General features: G+C 44.8%; 1 protein-coding gene across 3 annotated transcripts in view; it reads left to right on the top strand.

Moving 5' to 3' along the window:
• Positions 1 to 15418, top strand: part of PRSS12 (serine protease 12) — a 69320-nt gene that overhangs the window by 19249 nt on the left and 34653 nt on the right. The window contains exon 1 of one of the 3 annotated variants that reach the window (XM_081208088.1): positions 2613 to 2958. The exons of 1 other annotated variant lie outside the window; for it this stretch is intronic. In XM_081208088.1, the coding sequence (XP_081064214.1) occupies positions 2931 to 2958 (28 nt within the window). In that variant the 5' untranslated portion in view covers positions 2613 to 2930. Of the gene's footprint in view, positions 1 to 2612; positions 2959 to 3246; positions 3707 to 15418 lie in introns of those variants that run through there. One more of the 3 variants, XM_081208086.1, reaches the window with a different exon arrangement.

Here is a 15418-nt window from a genome sequence, read left to right on the forward strand (position 1 = left end):
ATGAAACAGAATGGCATAAAAACAACAGGGCAATTTAAAGCTAGGCAAGCATCTGGAATTGCCTCTGAAAAAAAGGGGGAGAGAAACTGAATGACATAGGTATGAATGGGAATGAATTACATTACAAAGACAAACCATGAAACTGCTTTGTATGGTGTAATCGTATTAACTCCAGTGGGTCTTTGTTTATTTACTGTGGAGCAAGTGGCTTGGGGGACTAAAACTTTTTATGCTGTGATCCTAAATACATTACAGTTTCTGTTGACACCAATGGATTTCCCATCTAATGTGTCTAATGGTGTGACCAGGGGTGGAATACATGGGTGGCACTGTGGGTCAAACCTCAGTGCCTAGGACTTGCTGATCACAAGGTCGGCGGTTCAAATCCCCGCGGCGGGGTGCGCTCCCGTCGTTCGGTCCCAGCTCCTGCCCACCTAGCAGTTCGAAAGCACCCCTAAGTGCAAGTAGATAAATAGGTACCGCTTTATAGCAGGAAGGTAAACGCTGGCCACGTGACCCGGAAGTGTCTTCGGACGGCGCCGGCTCCCGGCCTCTTGAGTGAGATGAGCGCACAACCCTAGAGTTGGTCACGACTGGCCCATACGGGCAGGGGTACCTTTACCTTTTTAGAAGACAGACACCCCATCACACCCCTTATTTGAGCTGCTGAACATTATACATAACATTGTGGTTTTGCGTAAACCACCATTCAGCTTTCAGTACTCAGGATATGAGGTGAACCAAAGAACCAAAGAACAGGTGCATGTATATGTATGTATATACATATGTGGGACACGGGTGGTGCTGTGGTCTAAACCGCAGAGCCTAGGACTTGCCGATCAGAAGGTCGGCAGTTTGAACCCCCACAACGGGGTGAGCTCCCATTGTTCGGTCCCTGCTCCTGCCAACCTAGCATAAATAGGTACCGCTCCGGTAGAAAGGTCAACGGCGTTTCCGTGTGCTGCTCTAGTTCTCCAGAAGCGGCTTAGTCATGTTGGCCACATGACCTGGAAGCTATACGCCAGCTCCCTCGGCCAATAAAGTGAGATGAGCGCCGCAACCCGAGAGTCGGCCACGACTGGACCTAATGGTCAGGGATCCCTTTACCTTTTACATATGTGGCAGGTGTTTTGGAACCTGTTGTAGTCTGTGAATCTGTCCATCTATAATCATGTGATAGAAAATAAATGTTCCTGGAATTTTTATTTCTAACTCTTTCAGTTGGTTTTCTGGTGAATTTAATGCAAGTTAGTCTAAATAATAACTAGGGAGACTGGCCCACTCTTACTAGACAGCCCTTCTGGTTCCCTTGTGGTCCTAAGAGTGGTCAGCAGTTTTCAGTGGCGTGGTCCCATAGACTTGGTCAGGACTCCCTCCTAGCGTGGCCAGGCCGTTCTTCAACAAGCTCAAGAGAGCGTCACTGGGAAACTGGCACATCTCTGGGAACTGGCACGAGGCACAGAAAGGGAAAGGCAGAGCAGACACTCCCCCTCCTCTTCCTTCCTAAACCAACTTGGCTCCCAGAATGTTTTGCTCCCGACGCGCAGGCGCGCGCCGGGATTCCCGCATTCCAAAGCAGGACAGGAGGTAACGGAGCGCGAGTCACGTGCGCCGGTTTAGCGGACTTGGGCGCAGGGGCCAGTTGGTTTTGCGCAAAAGGATAGAAAGGAAACCGGCGGCCCTACCTGCCGCCTCCACTAATAAATTTTCCCAGTTTCTCTCAAATCTGGTCCACGGGGGGAGGGGGGCTCCCGTTTGCCTTATCCTGTCCAACTTTTCCCCGCATAAGGATGACTCGACTGCCAACAGATGCCTCTCCCCTCGCTGCTCTTTCTGGTTGATATCGATGCTTTTGCGTCGGATCGCAGCGGGCCATGGTGCGCCCCGATTCCTTGGCAGGCTCGCGGAAATCTTTCCGGGTGGCCGAGATCTTCCCACCCGACTTTGGGTGCCTTGTCCCAGATGGAGACTGTGAGCTTCTCCGCTGTTCTCCATCTCTGCCCGCAGCCTCAGTTTGCCCTTCTCACCTCTCTGCGCCCTGGTGATTTTTCAGTGTTCAGCTGGAACCAGAAGAGCCTCGGGGGCTTAGTTTCCCTCGCCCGAGCAACATCAGGGCTCTCCGAATACAGTCCCTTACTCCGTCTCTTGTGCACGTGCAAAGCGCTTGCCCTCCTTCAGTAATCATCACAGCCCCCTTCTCCATATGTGCCTGACTTTTTTTGGGAAGACGATCCATCTCCGAAGATGGGCTTGTCAACTCGCTCAGTCTCCAGAAAGGATCCTAAATAGTTCCCGGACAAGCAGAAATGCAAATGGTGCAGCTTTCCTGCCAACATAGGAGGGGAAAACGCTTGACCAGTGGCTTTCTGCAGATGCTGGCATAGCTGTGAAAGGTATATGTGAATCTTCCAAACTGGGAATGGGAAGGGGCGTAGTCGTGGGCGGCAAAGAACATTCCCGTGGGGGGAAAGAGTTGCAACTCCTAAGCGCACTTTACCAGGGAGCGCATTCCCTTGGACTCAGCGGCGCTGACGTTTGAGTAAACACGCCGAGAGTCGCGCTGTGACGAGCCAGGGCTGAGCCGCAGCTCGCACGTTACACAGATGGCGATGCGAAAATCGAGCCTTCGTCATTCTCAGAGGAGACCCCCCTGGAAATCAATGGGTTTGTTATGACTTGCTTAAGCCCCATTGATTTCCGCGGATTTACCCCGAGTATGACGGAAGTCTGGATTCAAAATATGAACAACGATGGCGAGACGATGGTTGGATCCAGACTTGAAGGAGACCCCCTTGAAGCCAACTGGGATAATTGAATCCTGACCAGCAAATCCTATTGATTCCCGTGGGTTCCCTCTATGACTACGTTTGGATGCCAAATGGGAAGATACAGATGATAATGATGATGATGGGTTGGATCCAGATTTAGTCATGCACAGAGGAGAACCCCTGAAATCAAGTTAGTCACGACTAACTTAAGTCTCACTGCTTTCCGTGGGTTTACTCCGACTATGTCTAAATCGAATACCTTAAAAAGCAACTAATTATTATTATTACTATTAACTACGTCGTCGTCGATGTCCTTGGGTGGACGACGGCAGCTTGCTCTGAGGCAGCTCCGTGGGCGCGAGCCGGGCCGGGGCGCCGGGGAGCGTGTGGGGCGGGGGAAAGGAGTCGCGCGCTCCCCCGCCGGGGGGTGGGGGAGGATTAGTGGGACGCCGCGCGGCCCCGCCCTCTCTTTCCCCTCAGCCAGGGCGCGAGAGCCGAGGGGCGATGGACCAAAGCGAGCGCGACTGGCACCATGACATTCGCGCGCCTCTTCCTGGCGGCGGCAGTGGCGGCTCTGGGGACGCTCGCTGAGCCGGGCGCTTCGGAGCCGGCTCGCTCGCCTCTCCCTTTCGCCCCGCGGGGCTCTGCCCCCCAGCCGCCTAAGGCACGCTCCCCGCCGCCGCCTCTGCCGCTCCAGCACCACCAGCCCGCCGGCGGCTGCCCGCGAGGCGGCGGGCGCTTCGTCAACGTCACCGAGTCCGGCGCCGAGTGCCTGCCCTGGGCGGACGTGCCCACCTTCCTGGAGAAGACGCCTCAGGGCAGAGGGCTGCGAGGGCAGCGCAACTTCTGCAGGAACCCCGACGGCAGGAGCAGGCCCTGGTGCTTCTTCAGGAACAGCCGCGGCAGAGTCGACTGGGGCTACTGTGACTGCAGGCAAGGTGAGGAAGAGGAAGGCGGGGGGGGGGGGCAGGTGACAGGAGGGAGAGCGAGGAGGGACCCTCCAACAAGGGACCTATTTGCTTTTGTATTCTGCTACCTCCCCCTGCGTCTATTTCTCTCCCCCGCCCGTTTTTGGAGTGTAATTGTGCATTGATGATGATGATGAAATACAGGTATATACTATCTGTCCTTCAAGGAACTCCAGGTAGTGTCCATGATTCTCCCCCTCCTCCTCACAACATAAGTTAGGCTGAGAAACTGTTACTGTCCCAAGCTCACCCAATGGGGATTCAAACCCAGATTTCTGGGGTCCTTATCTGGCACCAACTCCTACGCCACACTGCCTCTGACTTCCCTATAACCAGACAGTCAAGTGGCTCCTTCTGTTTGATACAATCACTGCAACTGTATCTTCCTTGTTTCCAGGACTTAGGGCCAAACTAGATACAGTAGTAAATGATGAAGGGGAAGGATCTTGAGGTGTAGAAGGGCACTCAACAGCAGGCAAGGAAGTAGCCAGAGTGAGGAGGGGGAAGAGAAACCCACCTTCCTTCAAAGCTAATATTTGAATTGGGGTGGGGTGAGGATTCCCATTGGCACCAATGTAGGATTGCCCCTCCCAAGCCAGGGTGGGGATCCTGCAGGCCTCCAGATGTTGCTGGACTGCAGTTGTCATCATCCTTGACCAATGGCAATCTTGACTGACGCAAATGGATGTTGGGCTCCAGAAACAGCTGGAGAGGTTCCTCACCCCTGGCCCAAAGCAAATTGCAGACTCAGAGCAGTGGTTTTTCTCCCAAGGACATCAGTGGGGGAATAGGTAGATTTCCTCTCTATACATCTGCCCCAATTTCAATAGTTAGGAGAACAACAGCGCACAACCATCACAGCTGCTGCTATTTAAATTGTTCAAAGCCTGCATAATGAAGCCATAAAGTGTGGGGTAGTAAACTTTTGTGTGATAATCTTTGGTGTGAGAATAGGTTTGTTAAAAGTCTACAAGACTACCCCTTTTTTCATCCCTGTGGAACTTTGGAAGTTTGTGAGTCTGTTGTGGCGGATGCTCTCTGGCTACCAAGCATAGCCCTGCATCCTTCAGGCTATGAGAACAATTGCTCAGGTGGGCACTGCTGAGCTGGTATTCATTAGCTTGCTCTAATGGGACAAGGTTAATTCTGGAAGAAGGGCTGAGTTGGTTAGGCAAGTTGGTTGCTTGGATGCTGAGGTCTCTGTGTGCTTGTTGGCCTGGTTAGTTGTTGGGAAGTACGTGCTGGTTGATTTTTGAAACTGTTTATATTCCAGCATGTACTGTGTAGTGTTGTGTATGTGTGTCAGCTGTTGCGATTTATGTATGAGAGAGAGATGCTAAAGACGAATGCTGAAAGTCTATTAGAATGCATTGTTTCTTTCTGAATGATATGTGGATTTCTAAATGGCTGGTAAAATGCATTCAGATGAATACATTCCAATGTATATTGTTTTAAAAAATTATGTCTGGAGACTGAAAGTTCCTGTATTTGGGGGGGGGGCATGAATTTGTGTTGTGAGGTTTGTGTGTATGGCCTGCAGTATGCATTTATTTAAACATTTATATCCCACCTTTGAATTAAAAAATGAACCTTTAAGGCAGCTTGCAGATAATTCAAATTGTGACTGTTGGATGTAGGGATATTGGTTGCCCCAGGGTTGGGAAGATACCCGCCCTGGTGTTTTGTGCATTGGCCTCTGGAATTTAGGTGTCCTCTGATGATGTGCTTTAAGTTTGGCTCATGTACATGTTGCCTGTACTAATTGATGTGTATTGGCCGTTGGGTTGCGTGCCTTCATTTACGACTTTTCATTACAGTATTAAACTTATTAATTGCCTAATATTAATAGTCACTATGTGTTTTACAATACTGCTTTGAAGATGCCATTTGTTATACAATACCCTAGTGATATATTTACTGTTGACTACTTCACTTTTATCTCTTGTGTTTGTTTCAATATCTTGCTTAAGCTCTCGGCTGTGATGTGTGTGTTAGCTAGTGAGTTTTTGCAAAAAAAAAGCACCAAACCCTATAACTGGATTGCATGGCTAATGAATTATTTACTGTATTTTATATTGACTGATTGTGGCATACAGTAGTTAGTTGTGATCATCTGTGCGGGGGCAGTATATTGTGTACTGGTAATGTGTGAAATATGGGTGTTGGTTAGTATTCTTTTTTACAGTACAATTCCACACATGTTTATGTGGAAGTGTCCAATGGGACTTAAGCCAATGTAAGTGAGAATAGGGTTTCAGTCTTAGTTACTTGTGTTTATGCAAATGGACTGCTACCAGCTATCCCCTTCACTTTTACACGGGTTTTCATTTATAACTCACCTTTCCATTGTGGAATTCAAGCTGTTGCAAATAGGGTTCCCAGGTGATCTCCCAGAGACACGGACCAGAGCCAGATTAGGTTAGGTTGCTGCATCATGTCCCTTCAGACAATATCATGTAGTGATGCCCCGTAAGTACCGTACTGTAAAGCCGCGAGAGGGGGAGGGCTGGACAGCAGTCTTGCATACTGAGGAGAATTTGCCAAAAGGTTTGGAGAAATTAACCCTCATCCTGCCTGTTCTCCAAACCCAGGTGGACACAGTGAAGGCTGCTTATGCACATTAAACTTAAGTTGTTAGGGAACAAGGGGTCTGCCTGATTCCACAGGGCAAGCACTCTCTGACTCCATTGTCCACCAGGAATCAGATAATGTAAACTTCAAGTGTATGACAGAATGTCTCCTGTTGTTTAAAGTGCCAGTGGAAAGGCGATCTGAGTGTTTTCCAAGCCAATTTCTTCCAGAATTATTTAAACTGGAAGGCTGACTCCAACCTTGCAGTTTGTATGCCTGAAAAGTGGGAAGGAATTTGCACCCAACGGGCCAGGTTTTCCTCCTCTGCATTGACAACCAGTTTGAGCTCCTCTGCTCAAGCAGGAATCTTTTTGTTCATCTGCACAACATTGCTTTCAAGGGGGTGTGCACTCTAGACGCACATTCAAATGCTCATCCCAGTTGTAAGCACCACTTACAGCTCTAACATGCATACATCTTAACCCTGCAGATCTTGAACCAAAAAAGATTCAGCATAGGGAAATATGCAGGCTGGAAAAAAAAATAAAAGGATAAATGAAAAGGTTCTTCTGTTAGCCCTGCCTTTCTTCTCTCTTTCTCCACTCCCTTTAATTATTTTATGGGTCCACACTAAAGAGGGTGTAACAACACGTAAGTACATAAGTAGGACCTGCTACAGCAGGCCAGTGGCCTATCTAGTCTGGCATCTTGTACCCATAGGCATCTAGCTGGCCCCGTGAGAAGTCTGCCAACAGAACCCAAGTGCAAGAGAACTCTTCCCTCCTATGGTTTCTGACAGTTGGCATTGAGGACAGCATAATTACGGTACCTGGCAAGGGACAAATCATGATCACAAATGTGGTTTTCCCAAGGTGAGGCTCATCCACTGCACTCTAAGTAAGGGCTTATCCAAACTAACCTTTCCTCCACCCTTTCCGGGCAGGGTCCATGCTTTAAGGCTGCATGTCCAAGCAGCTCCCCCACCCCCTTTTCTTTTTTGCTGTGGAGCAGTCCCCATGAAAACTTGCTCTTTAAAGCTCAGTGGACCAAACTGCAACCCAGGGAAAACCTGAATTGATGCTTGTTCCGATTGAGTGCTAAAGGGTAGGTTTTCATGGGGAAAGCTCCAGGGCAATGAAATGAAATGTTTGGACACAGGCCTTTTAAGTGTGGACCTGTGCCTGGAAAGAGTGGGGCGGCGGCAAAGGTAAGTGTAGATAACCCCTTAAATTTGTTAATCCCAGTGATTTCTCCAAATGTGGGAAACTCAGCTGCATAATTTGTGATCCAGCAGGGTTATTCATCTGTATCACATACAGGAGCTATGATGTCTTCCATATATACAGGTGTACCTTCATTTTTCAAAATAATTATGAGACGGTGTCTAAATTTATCCATTTTTAAAGAAAATGTAATTTTTGTAGTGAAGTCTATTAATATACAAATCCTTTGGATGTATAATGTATTGACTGTAGTAAATGTCAACCTAAGTTGGATCTCATTTTCAAAAAGTCTCCCAGGTAGTTTCATAAGCAGGCAATGGGGTGAAAAATTATATTAATAAAATGAATCTATCAGAAATAGTGCAACAGATGTACTGATATATGTGGCTTCATCACCACTAAGGTTAAACTGTTATTATTTTAGTAATAATATACTGTGCATATATCTGACAGATGCCATGTCATTTGAAGTTCTCCTTGCCTTTCTTCAGCATAATCATTTACAAAGTTTTTGAGATACTAAAGATGAGAGAGGTTTATTGATACAGCTGGACAATTTAGCTTGCAGTCACCAGCAACTACATTTCCATGCTATAGTTTACTTTAGAGCAGAGGTGGCCAATCTCTTGCACTCCACAAGTAAAATCCAAGGTAAGATTCACAGCCCTTCCCTCATACCTTGGTTTTTACTTTGTTGTTGACAGTGCAGTACAGAAAGGTGGGGAAGGTGTGTTGGCCAGGCTCATATTTTGCAGCCAAATCTCCTGAACCTGTCTAGGAATGTTCCCCCACAGTCAGAGGCAGTATCATTCTAAATACCAGTTCCTGGAAACTGCTCAAGAGGAGAGTGTTGTTGTGGTCAGGAATGGCTTGTGGGCATCTGGTTTGTCACTGTGAGAACAAGATGCTGTACTAGATAGTCTACTGGCCTGATCCAGTAGTGCTGTTCTTATATATCACTTGCAGCACCCACTGCATACTCTTGTTTTGCTAGATCATGCCCCATTGCACACAGAAACCCATGAATGAAGCTCCATTTAGTTAGTAAGAAGCTTCTGAGTGACTGTTGTAGCTAGTAGTTCTGATAGCTAGGCTCACTCATCTTTCCTCTCGCAGCACCCGGTTTCTCTTTGGACTTAGAGCATCAGAGAAGAACAAGGACATAGCTGCTTGCTGAGACTTGCTTGTTGCTTCTTATCCAAAAAGATGCCGGTTGATGTCAGAGGGAGGATCTCAGTGGGAGGCACCAAGAGAGGGTTGGAAAAGAGTTCTTTTACATTACAGTGTTCCTTGGTAGCTACTGGAACAAATAACTGCTACAGTCATCTTGAGGCTTATTTCCATATGGAGCTTTTTTCATCGGCTTCTTTGTGAGCCAGTTCTTCAAGACTATTCAGAGTCCATCAGGAGCAAACCAGCTGTATGTTTCGTCAGTCTGGCTGTGTTCCATGGCATTACATTTATTTGTGGTAAGCACTGTCACGCTAGGTGTAAACATTTCCTTCCACAACAGACTTGTAGCATGAAGCATGAAGCACTTCTCCATATGCATCTTGATATAAACATGTGGATAGATCCATGCTTGAACATATTCTTGAAGAGTAACATGGTATTTCCCAGGGTACTTTAGGAAGCAAGAATGTGGTTTTGAACTGGAACATATTCTATATTATTTAGTTAGTTATTATTTAATTTCATTTATGAACCTCTTCCTGTGAGTCATCTTAAAGTGAGGTACAATACAACAAAAACAAACACAAAACAATTATACAGTGGTAGCTTGGTTTACAAACTTAATTCGTTCAGGAAGTCTGATCTTAAACCAACGCGTTCTTAAACCAAGGCGTGCTTTCCCATAGCAGCGGGGGACTCAGTTTACGAATGGAACACACTCAACAGGAAGCGAAACATGTTCTTATTCCAAGGCAAAGTTCACAAACCAAAACACCTGCTTCTGGGTTTGCAGCGTTCTTAATCCAAGTTGTTCATAAACTACCGTAAGTGGTTCTTAAACCAAGGTACCACTGTATAAATAAAATGGTTAAAGCAATTACATATAAAACAATTAAGCAACAACTATCGCATAAATAAGATCAATTTCAAATCCAATACAGATACTGACTAGGACAACAATCTCTACTTAGAAGGCTCATTGAAAGAGGAAAGTCTTCAATAAGCACCTAAAGTGGCATATAGATGATACTTGTCCGATATATAATGGGAGGGAGTTCCAATGGGTAGGTGCTGCTACACTAAACATCTGATTTTGACATTGTGGGAAATGGACCCATTCAAAAGATGGCATCTGCAGGATTGGATGAATATAGAATCATAGAATCATAGAATCATAGAGTTGGAAGAGACCACAAGGGCCATCGAGTCCAACCCCCTGCCAAGCAGGAAACACCATCAGAGCACTCCTGACATATGGTTGTCAAGCCTCTGCTTAAAGACCTCCAAAGTAGGAGACTCCACCACACTCCTTGGCAGCAAATTCCACTGTCGAACAGCTCTTACTGTTCATTGGAGATGAGTTGATCTTTTGGACTCATTGGAGATGAGTTGATCTTTTAGGTATGCTGGTCTCAAGCAGTTTAGGGCTTTAAGCACCATTTCCAGCACCTTCAACTTAGCCCAGTAGCTAGCTGGCAGCTGTGATGGGTATATCTTTGCTACAGATATGCATATACTACAGATTAATAATCTATAGTAAACTAGTAAAGATTTGTCAGAAGCAAGGCCAAAGGTCATACCTCTTACCTCCAATCTTCGAGAAATGGATTGCAACACGATTACTATTAAGGGAGAACACTGTTCCTTAGAATGCTTGGGAAATAATAGCCTGGTCCTCACATCACATGAAAAATAAACTATGGTTTAAAGCATGGGTGGCTAGCCCTCAGTTGAGGGGCCCGATTCAGTCCCACAAGCAAATTTTTCTGAATGCTCTGCCTCCCCCCAGGCACCACCAATTTTGGTGGGAGCAAAAAGGAAAGAAAATAATGTGAACACAGTACTGGGGGCCAGTGCCCTGATGGAGATATCAGTTTCTCCCTACCTCATCGTCAATTTGATTATTTGATGAGTGGAGAGAGAGCAGTAATCCTTCCTCCTCAGCTGATCAGCACAGGACAGCTCATGGGTCGTGTGTGACTGTGTCTGCTTGTGTTTATCCTGTATAAATGTGAGAGCTACGAGCGTGAGGCGGGCACGGCCACTGGGACATTATGGTGAAGGGTGGGTGACAGATGATGATGTTGATGGTGCAGCCCCTGGAGGTTGACCAAAGGCCAAAAAAGTTAGCCACTCCTGGCTTAATGAGCTGCATGCTAGTTCATGTGACTCAAAGGTCACCTCTTATGTTCTGCTTCGCTCTAGAATGCTTTGGCGCTGGAGGGTGGAAGCAACCCAGAGGATGACTTCACATTATGTGTGAACATTATCGTTGTGGTTTGTTCACCACTCATGGTCTGTGTGAAGGAAACAAACTATGATTGCTGATTTACATGTAATATGAAACCATCTTCTTGTTTGTTTCCTCTGTCTTGCACCAAAGCAAGGAGCAAAGTAGGGACTTTTCAGCAGCATGCACCAGCATGCTGCTTGTTTGCATTTAACCATAGTTTATTTTTAATTATGGTCTAATGTGTCATGCAAACTGGCCAGGGCAGAATAAGAAAGAATAACCCCTGCAGCCTGGAATTTCCACCTTCATGTATTTACGCTGCAGCACATAACAATAGAATGTAAGTGTTTTCCACTTGAGATCATCTAGGAATGTAAATGCATGTAATTTTAGATCTGTTACAAAATGGATTCTGGAATATAGTGTCATTCAAGCTAGAAGTTGCTGGATGAATGATAGATGACTCTTTCTGGAGGAATAATTCTATTTATTTATCTGCAATTATGTAACTAGGAATTTTTTAAATACTTTTTGGAAATACTTTCCGATCTCATATTGAAGTTTTGGTAATGAAAGTGGCTAACATTAGCCTGTTAAAAATAACAATGAAATGTACAGATTCTTTATAACAAAATAATAGAACAACAGGAATATGCTCATCGTGAAAGCAACAACAGTATCTAAAACTATTTCTCAGCTCTCAGTGGTCTGGTCTCAAAGGCCTGTCAAGCAAACCTTTGCTGATCTTCTAAAAACCTAACAAAGTAGAATTTTTTTTCCTATTCTTTCTCTAATCCAGAAATCGTTGAACAAATTTAAAAGAGTACAGGGTGAAGGCCAACTTACTATGGAAGTCTTTGTATTGTACTTTTTTTCTGAAAGTGAGATGGCTCCTTGGGAGCCATTCTCATTATACCCCTAACCCCCTCCCCTACTTTAATTATTTCCAGCTCAATAACACATGAGACAATTAGGTCACAGGCCATTACATGTCTTTTATTTCCATGGAATCTTAGATCATTGATCAGTGAGCTGTAGCACTGTGAATGAATTATTGCAGACAAGTACACAGCCAATACATACATTGCTTTGGGACTTTCAGATTTCAGGAGCGATAAATGTATAGGAATTCAGAAACCCTCATTTGTGTGTGTGTGTGTGTGTGTGTGTGTGTGCACGCGTGCTGGGAGGTTGATGGAGCTATATTGTATGCATAAAGGACATTGATTTTCAGCAGCAGTAAAACAGGTTGGAATCAGCTGAGAGTTTCTTCTTGTCTGCCCTCTTTCATCTACGTTCTATGCTTGGTCTTGCCTCATGCAGAGCCCGTGACAAGTGTTAACCAAGTAAATCTCATCCATGCTAGTCTGAATTCCCCTTCCAGCTTGCACTGGAAAATGTAACACAATCTTCTCTAAAGGGTAACAGGAGGTATCAAATACTTCTGCTTGGGGCCATTCCAAAGGACCTCTAATTGCCAGGCTGAATATAAACAGCGTGAACTGACTCTTGGTGACTTCAAGTTTAAAGGTTTGGGTGGAGTCCAGAGAAAGGCACATCAGAATCCCCACTGAAATCACTGCAACTTAACTGATTGGAATCCAAAGCATGGCTGCTTAAAGCAAGGTCTTTCATTCTTTGAAGCCTTTGGAGCAACTCCTTGTCCCAACACTCTATTGTAACTAAGCTGAAATGCCGTAACTGAAATACAGTGGTACCTCTGGTTACGAACGCTTCTGGTTACAAACACTTTGGGTTGCAAACTCCGCTAACATGGAAGTAGCTGCTCCTGGTTGCAAACTTTGCCCCAGGATGTGAAAGCACGCCTCAGAATAAGAACGGTTTCAGCTTAAGAACGGACCTCTGGAACGAATTAAGTTCATAACCAGAGGTACCACTGTATAACATGTATTATTCTTTACCTGTTAACTCCTACCTCCATTTCCCCATTATTTTCCCCTTGTATCTATTTGTTTAGTAAGCCTCTTGGGTGAGAGGTTTGTTAAGCCTATTCTGTGTAAGGTGTCATGTACCTCTATTATGCTATATAAAGTAAATAATAGGAATCAACTGCAAGGAACAATGTTTAGAATCAGGTTGTTAACTGAGTGCATCTGTTGGTCCCACTGAAATACTTTTGATTTTAGTGGGCTTAAACACGATGAAATTTCCTTACATTGCAGCTAGAATGACTATTCCCTTTATTATAAGAGTGTGAAATTAGTGAGGCAGGGAAAATGTTACCTTGTTCATTCTCCTTGACCTCTCAGCAGCTTTCAATACCATCAACCTTGGTATCTTTCTGGAGTGGCTGCCTGAGTTGGGGGGGTGAGTAGCAGTGCTTTTTGGTGGTTCCAGTCCTAGATCGATGGACATTTCCAAGGGAGTGATGCTTGGAGAATGTTTGGCCCTGTGGAGCCTTCAGTGTGGGGTTTCTCTGGGCTTGATTTTATCCATTATGCCGGAGCTTTCCAAACTTTTCATGTTGGTGACACACTTTTTTAGACATGCATTGTTTAGTTCCAGCAGTAACAGGACCAGAAGACACCCAAAGCAGTTATTATGTCCTTTCAGGGAATCCTCATGCACACCGTAGCCAGGGTTAATTTAGTGTTACATGTGAAACAACCCATATAATATTCTGCATAGAACTGAATAGTTTGCATGGGTGTGTAGCTAGAATGTTTTGAAACTGCTTGTGGATTTAAGGGCTAGCTATCTCAGTATAACCTGAAATAATCTATGGATCTTGATTGTGTAAACAAGTCCTCAGGGCTAGGATAATGCAGTCAGGAATTTTTAGTGTCGCAATTACATGGGATCCATATCTCTTCTTCTCTGACCTCAACTATGTGGTGTGGCATCTTCCTTTCCTTTTGATGAGGAACCTGTAATCCTTCAGATGTTGTTGGATTCCAGCTCTCATCAGCCTCATCTGGCATGGCCAATGATCTGAGAAGGTGAGAGTTGTAGTCCATCAATATATGGAGGGGCTCAGCTTCCCTGTTCTGTACATAGTGAACATGGCAGTGGCCTGTCTTCTTGATGTGCTGTTTGTAGAGAAGAATGGTCAATGGTCCCTCTAGAAAAAAAAAGATCAGCCCACAGATCAATACTAAGCCTAGCTGAAGGTTATACTGAGGACTGTGGCTCTAATTAGGACAAATATGTTGGTGGCTAAAGAGCAGAGCAAATGAATAAATTCATTGTATGCAATATTGGCTATTCAGGCTGGTATAAAATGTAATCCTATTTGGCCGACAGTTGTCAAATTATAGAGGGAAAGAGTAAGGGACCTTTAATGAAATCCATAAACTCCAGCCCTTTACGTCCTTTAAATCTAGCCAAAGCTCGCATGGAATACACTTCTGTCCAAGATATAACGTGCAACCTGTATTTATAGTGGCTTTTACAACAGTTACATAAATGCCCAATGGTGATATATAAAATGCTTCAGCTTCGTTAAACAAGGTAACAAGTTTCTCATTTGTATAAACTATTTTCTCAGTTTTCCATATCTGCCATGCGTGTGTTGCTTTTGCTACTCAACCATGGGGGTGTTTTAATGGTGGGGGTGTTTTCTTATTTCATTGCTAGACTTGAGGAAGTACAGACCATAAATTCACATGAGCTTTGTGAAGTGGTGTTTGGTTGTGGTCAAGTATGAACAAATGCATTCTTTGGCCTGAAATAAACTCCTGGCATCTGTGTCATGTATAATATTATATGGGTCACTGAAAAAGCTATGTAATCTATGTGATTGTTTTCTAATGCCTTTTAACATGATGGAATTAAATGAGAGGTATTCATCCCTGACTATATTTTGTGGTATGTGTGTGTATGTTTTAATGCCTTTTTTAAAAGGAGCTGCAAATTCTGTAAAGCTGATATTTCTGTGCCTATATAGACACTGAGCTTCCAAAGAAGAAATTGTATTGTCACCGTTCATTTCATTTGTAGAGAAATAGTATATCAGGCTGGCTGTGATGCAACTTGGAAGTAACCTCTGTTACTCTGCTCCCTCATCGCTACCCTCTGGCATGCCTGGCAGCAAGTTTAGAAGTGGGGTTAGCCAAACACAAATTTCTTCACCATACTAACACATTCCATGTAGATTTCCATTGAAAGACTATTTCAAGGTTGGTAAACAACAGCAAACACTTTTACAAATTTGCCTTAAACTTAACATACAATTCCAACTCCAATCAAACACTACCCAAGTAAAGTAGTTTCTTGGCTGAATATATCAAAGAATGCCAGTGGAGAAAACACTGAAAACATTACGGAACTATGATATGGATACCTTTAATACCAAAGTGATATGAACACTGCATCTTCTTCTCCTCCTCCTCCTTAATCTACTGCTATCTGTCTCCATGAGGAACTTGCCATGACCCCAAATACAGCAAATGCTATTGAGAAGGTTTTTCCTGTAGGATGCAGGGTTGTTGTTTTTTAAATGGTTGCTGTAGACATTGCCAA

Source organism: Podarcis bocagei, assembly GCF_964188305.1.
Source record: "Podarcis bocagei genome assembly, chromosome: 9".
NCBI lineage: Eukaryota > Metazoa > Chordata > Lepidosauria > Squamata > Lacertidae > Podarcis > Podarcis bocagei.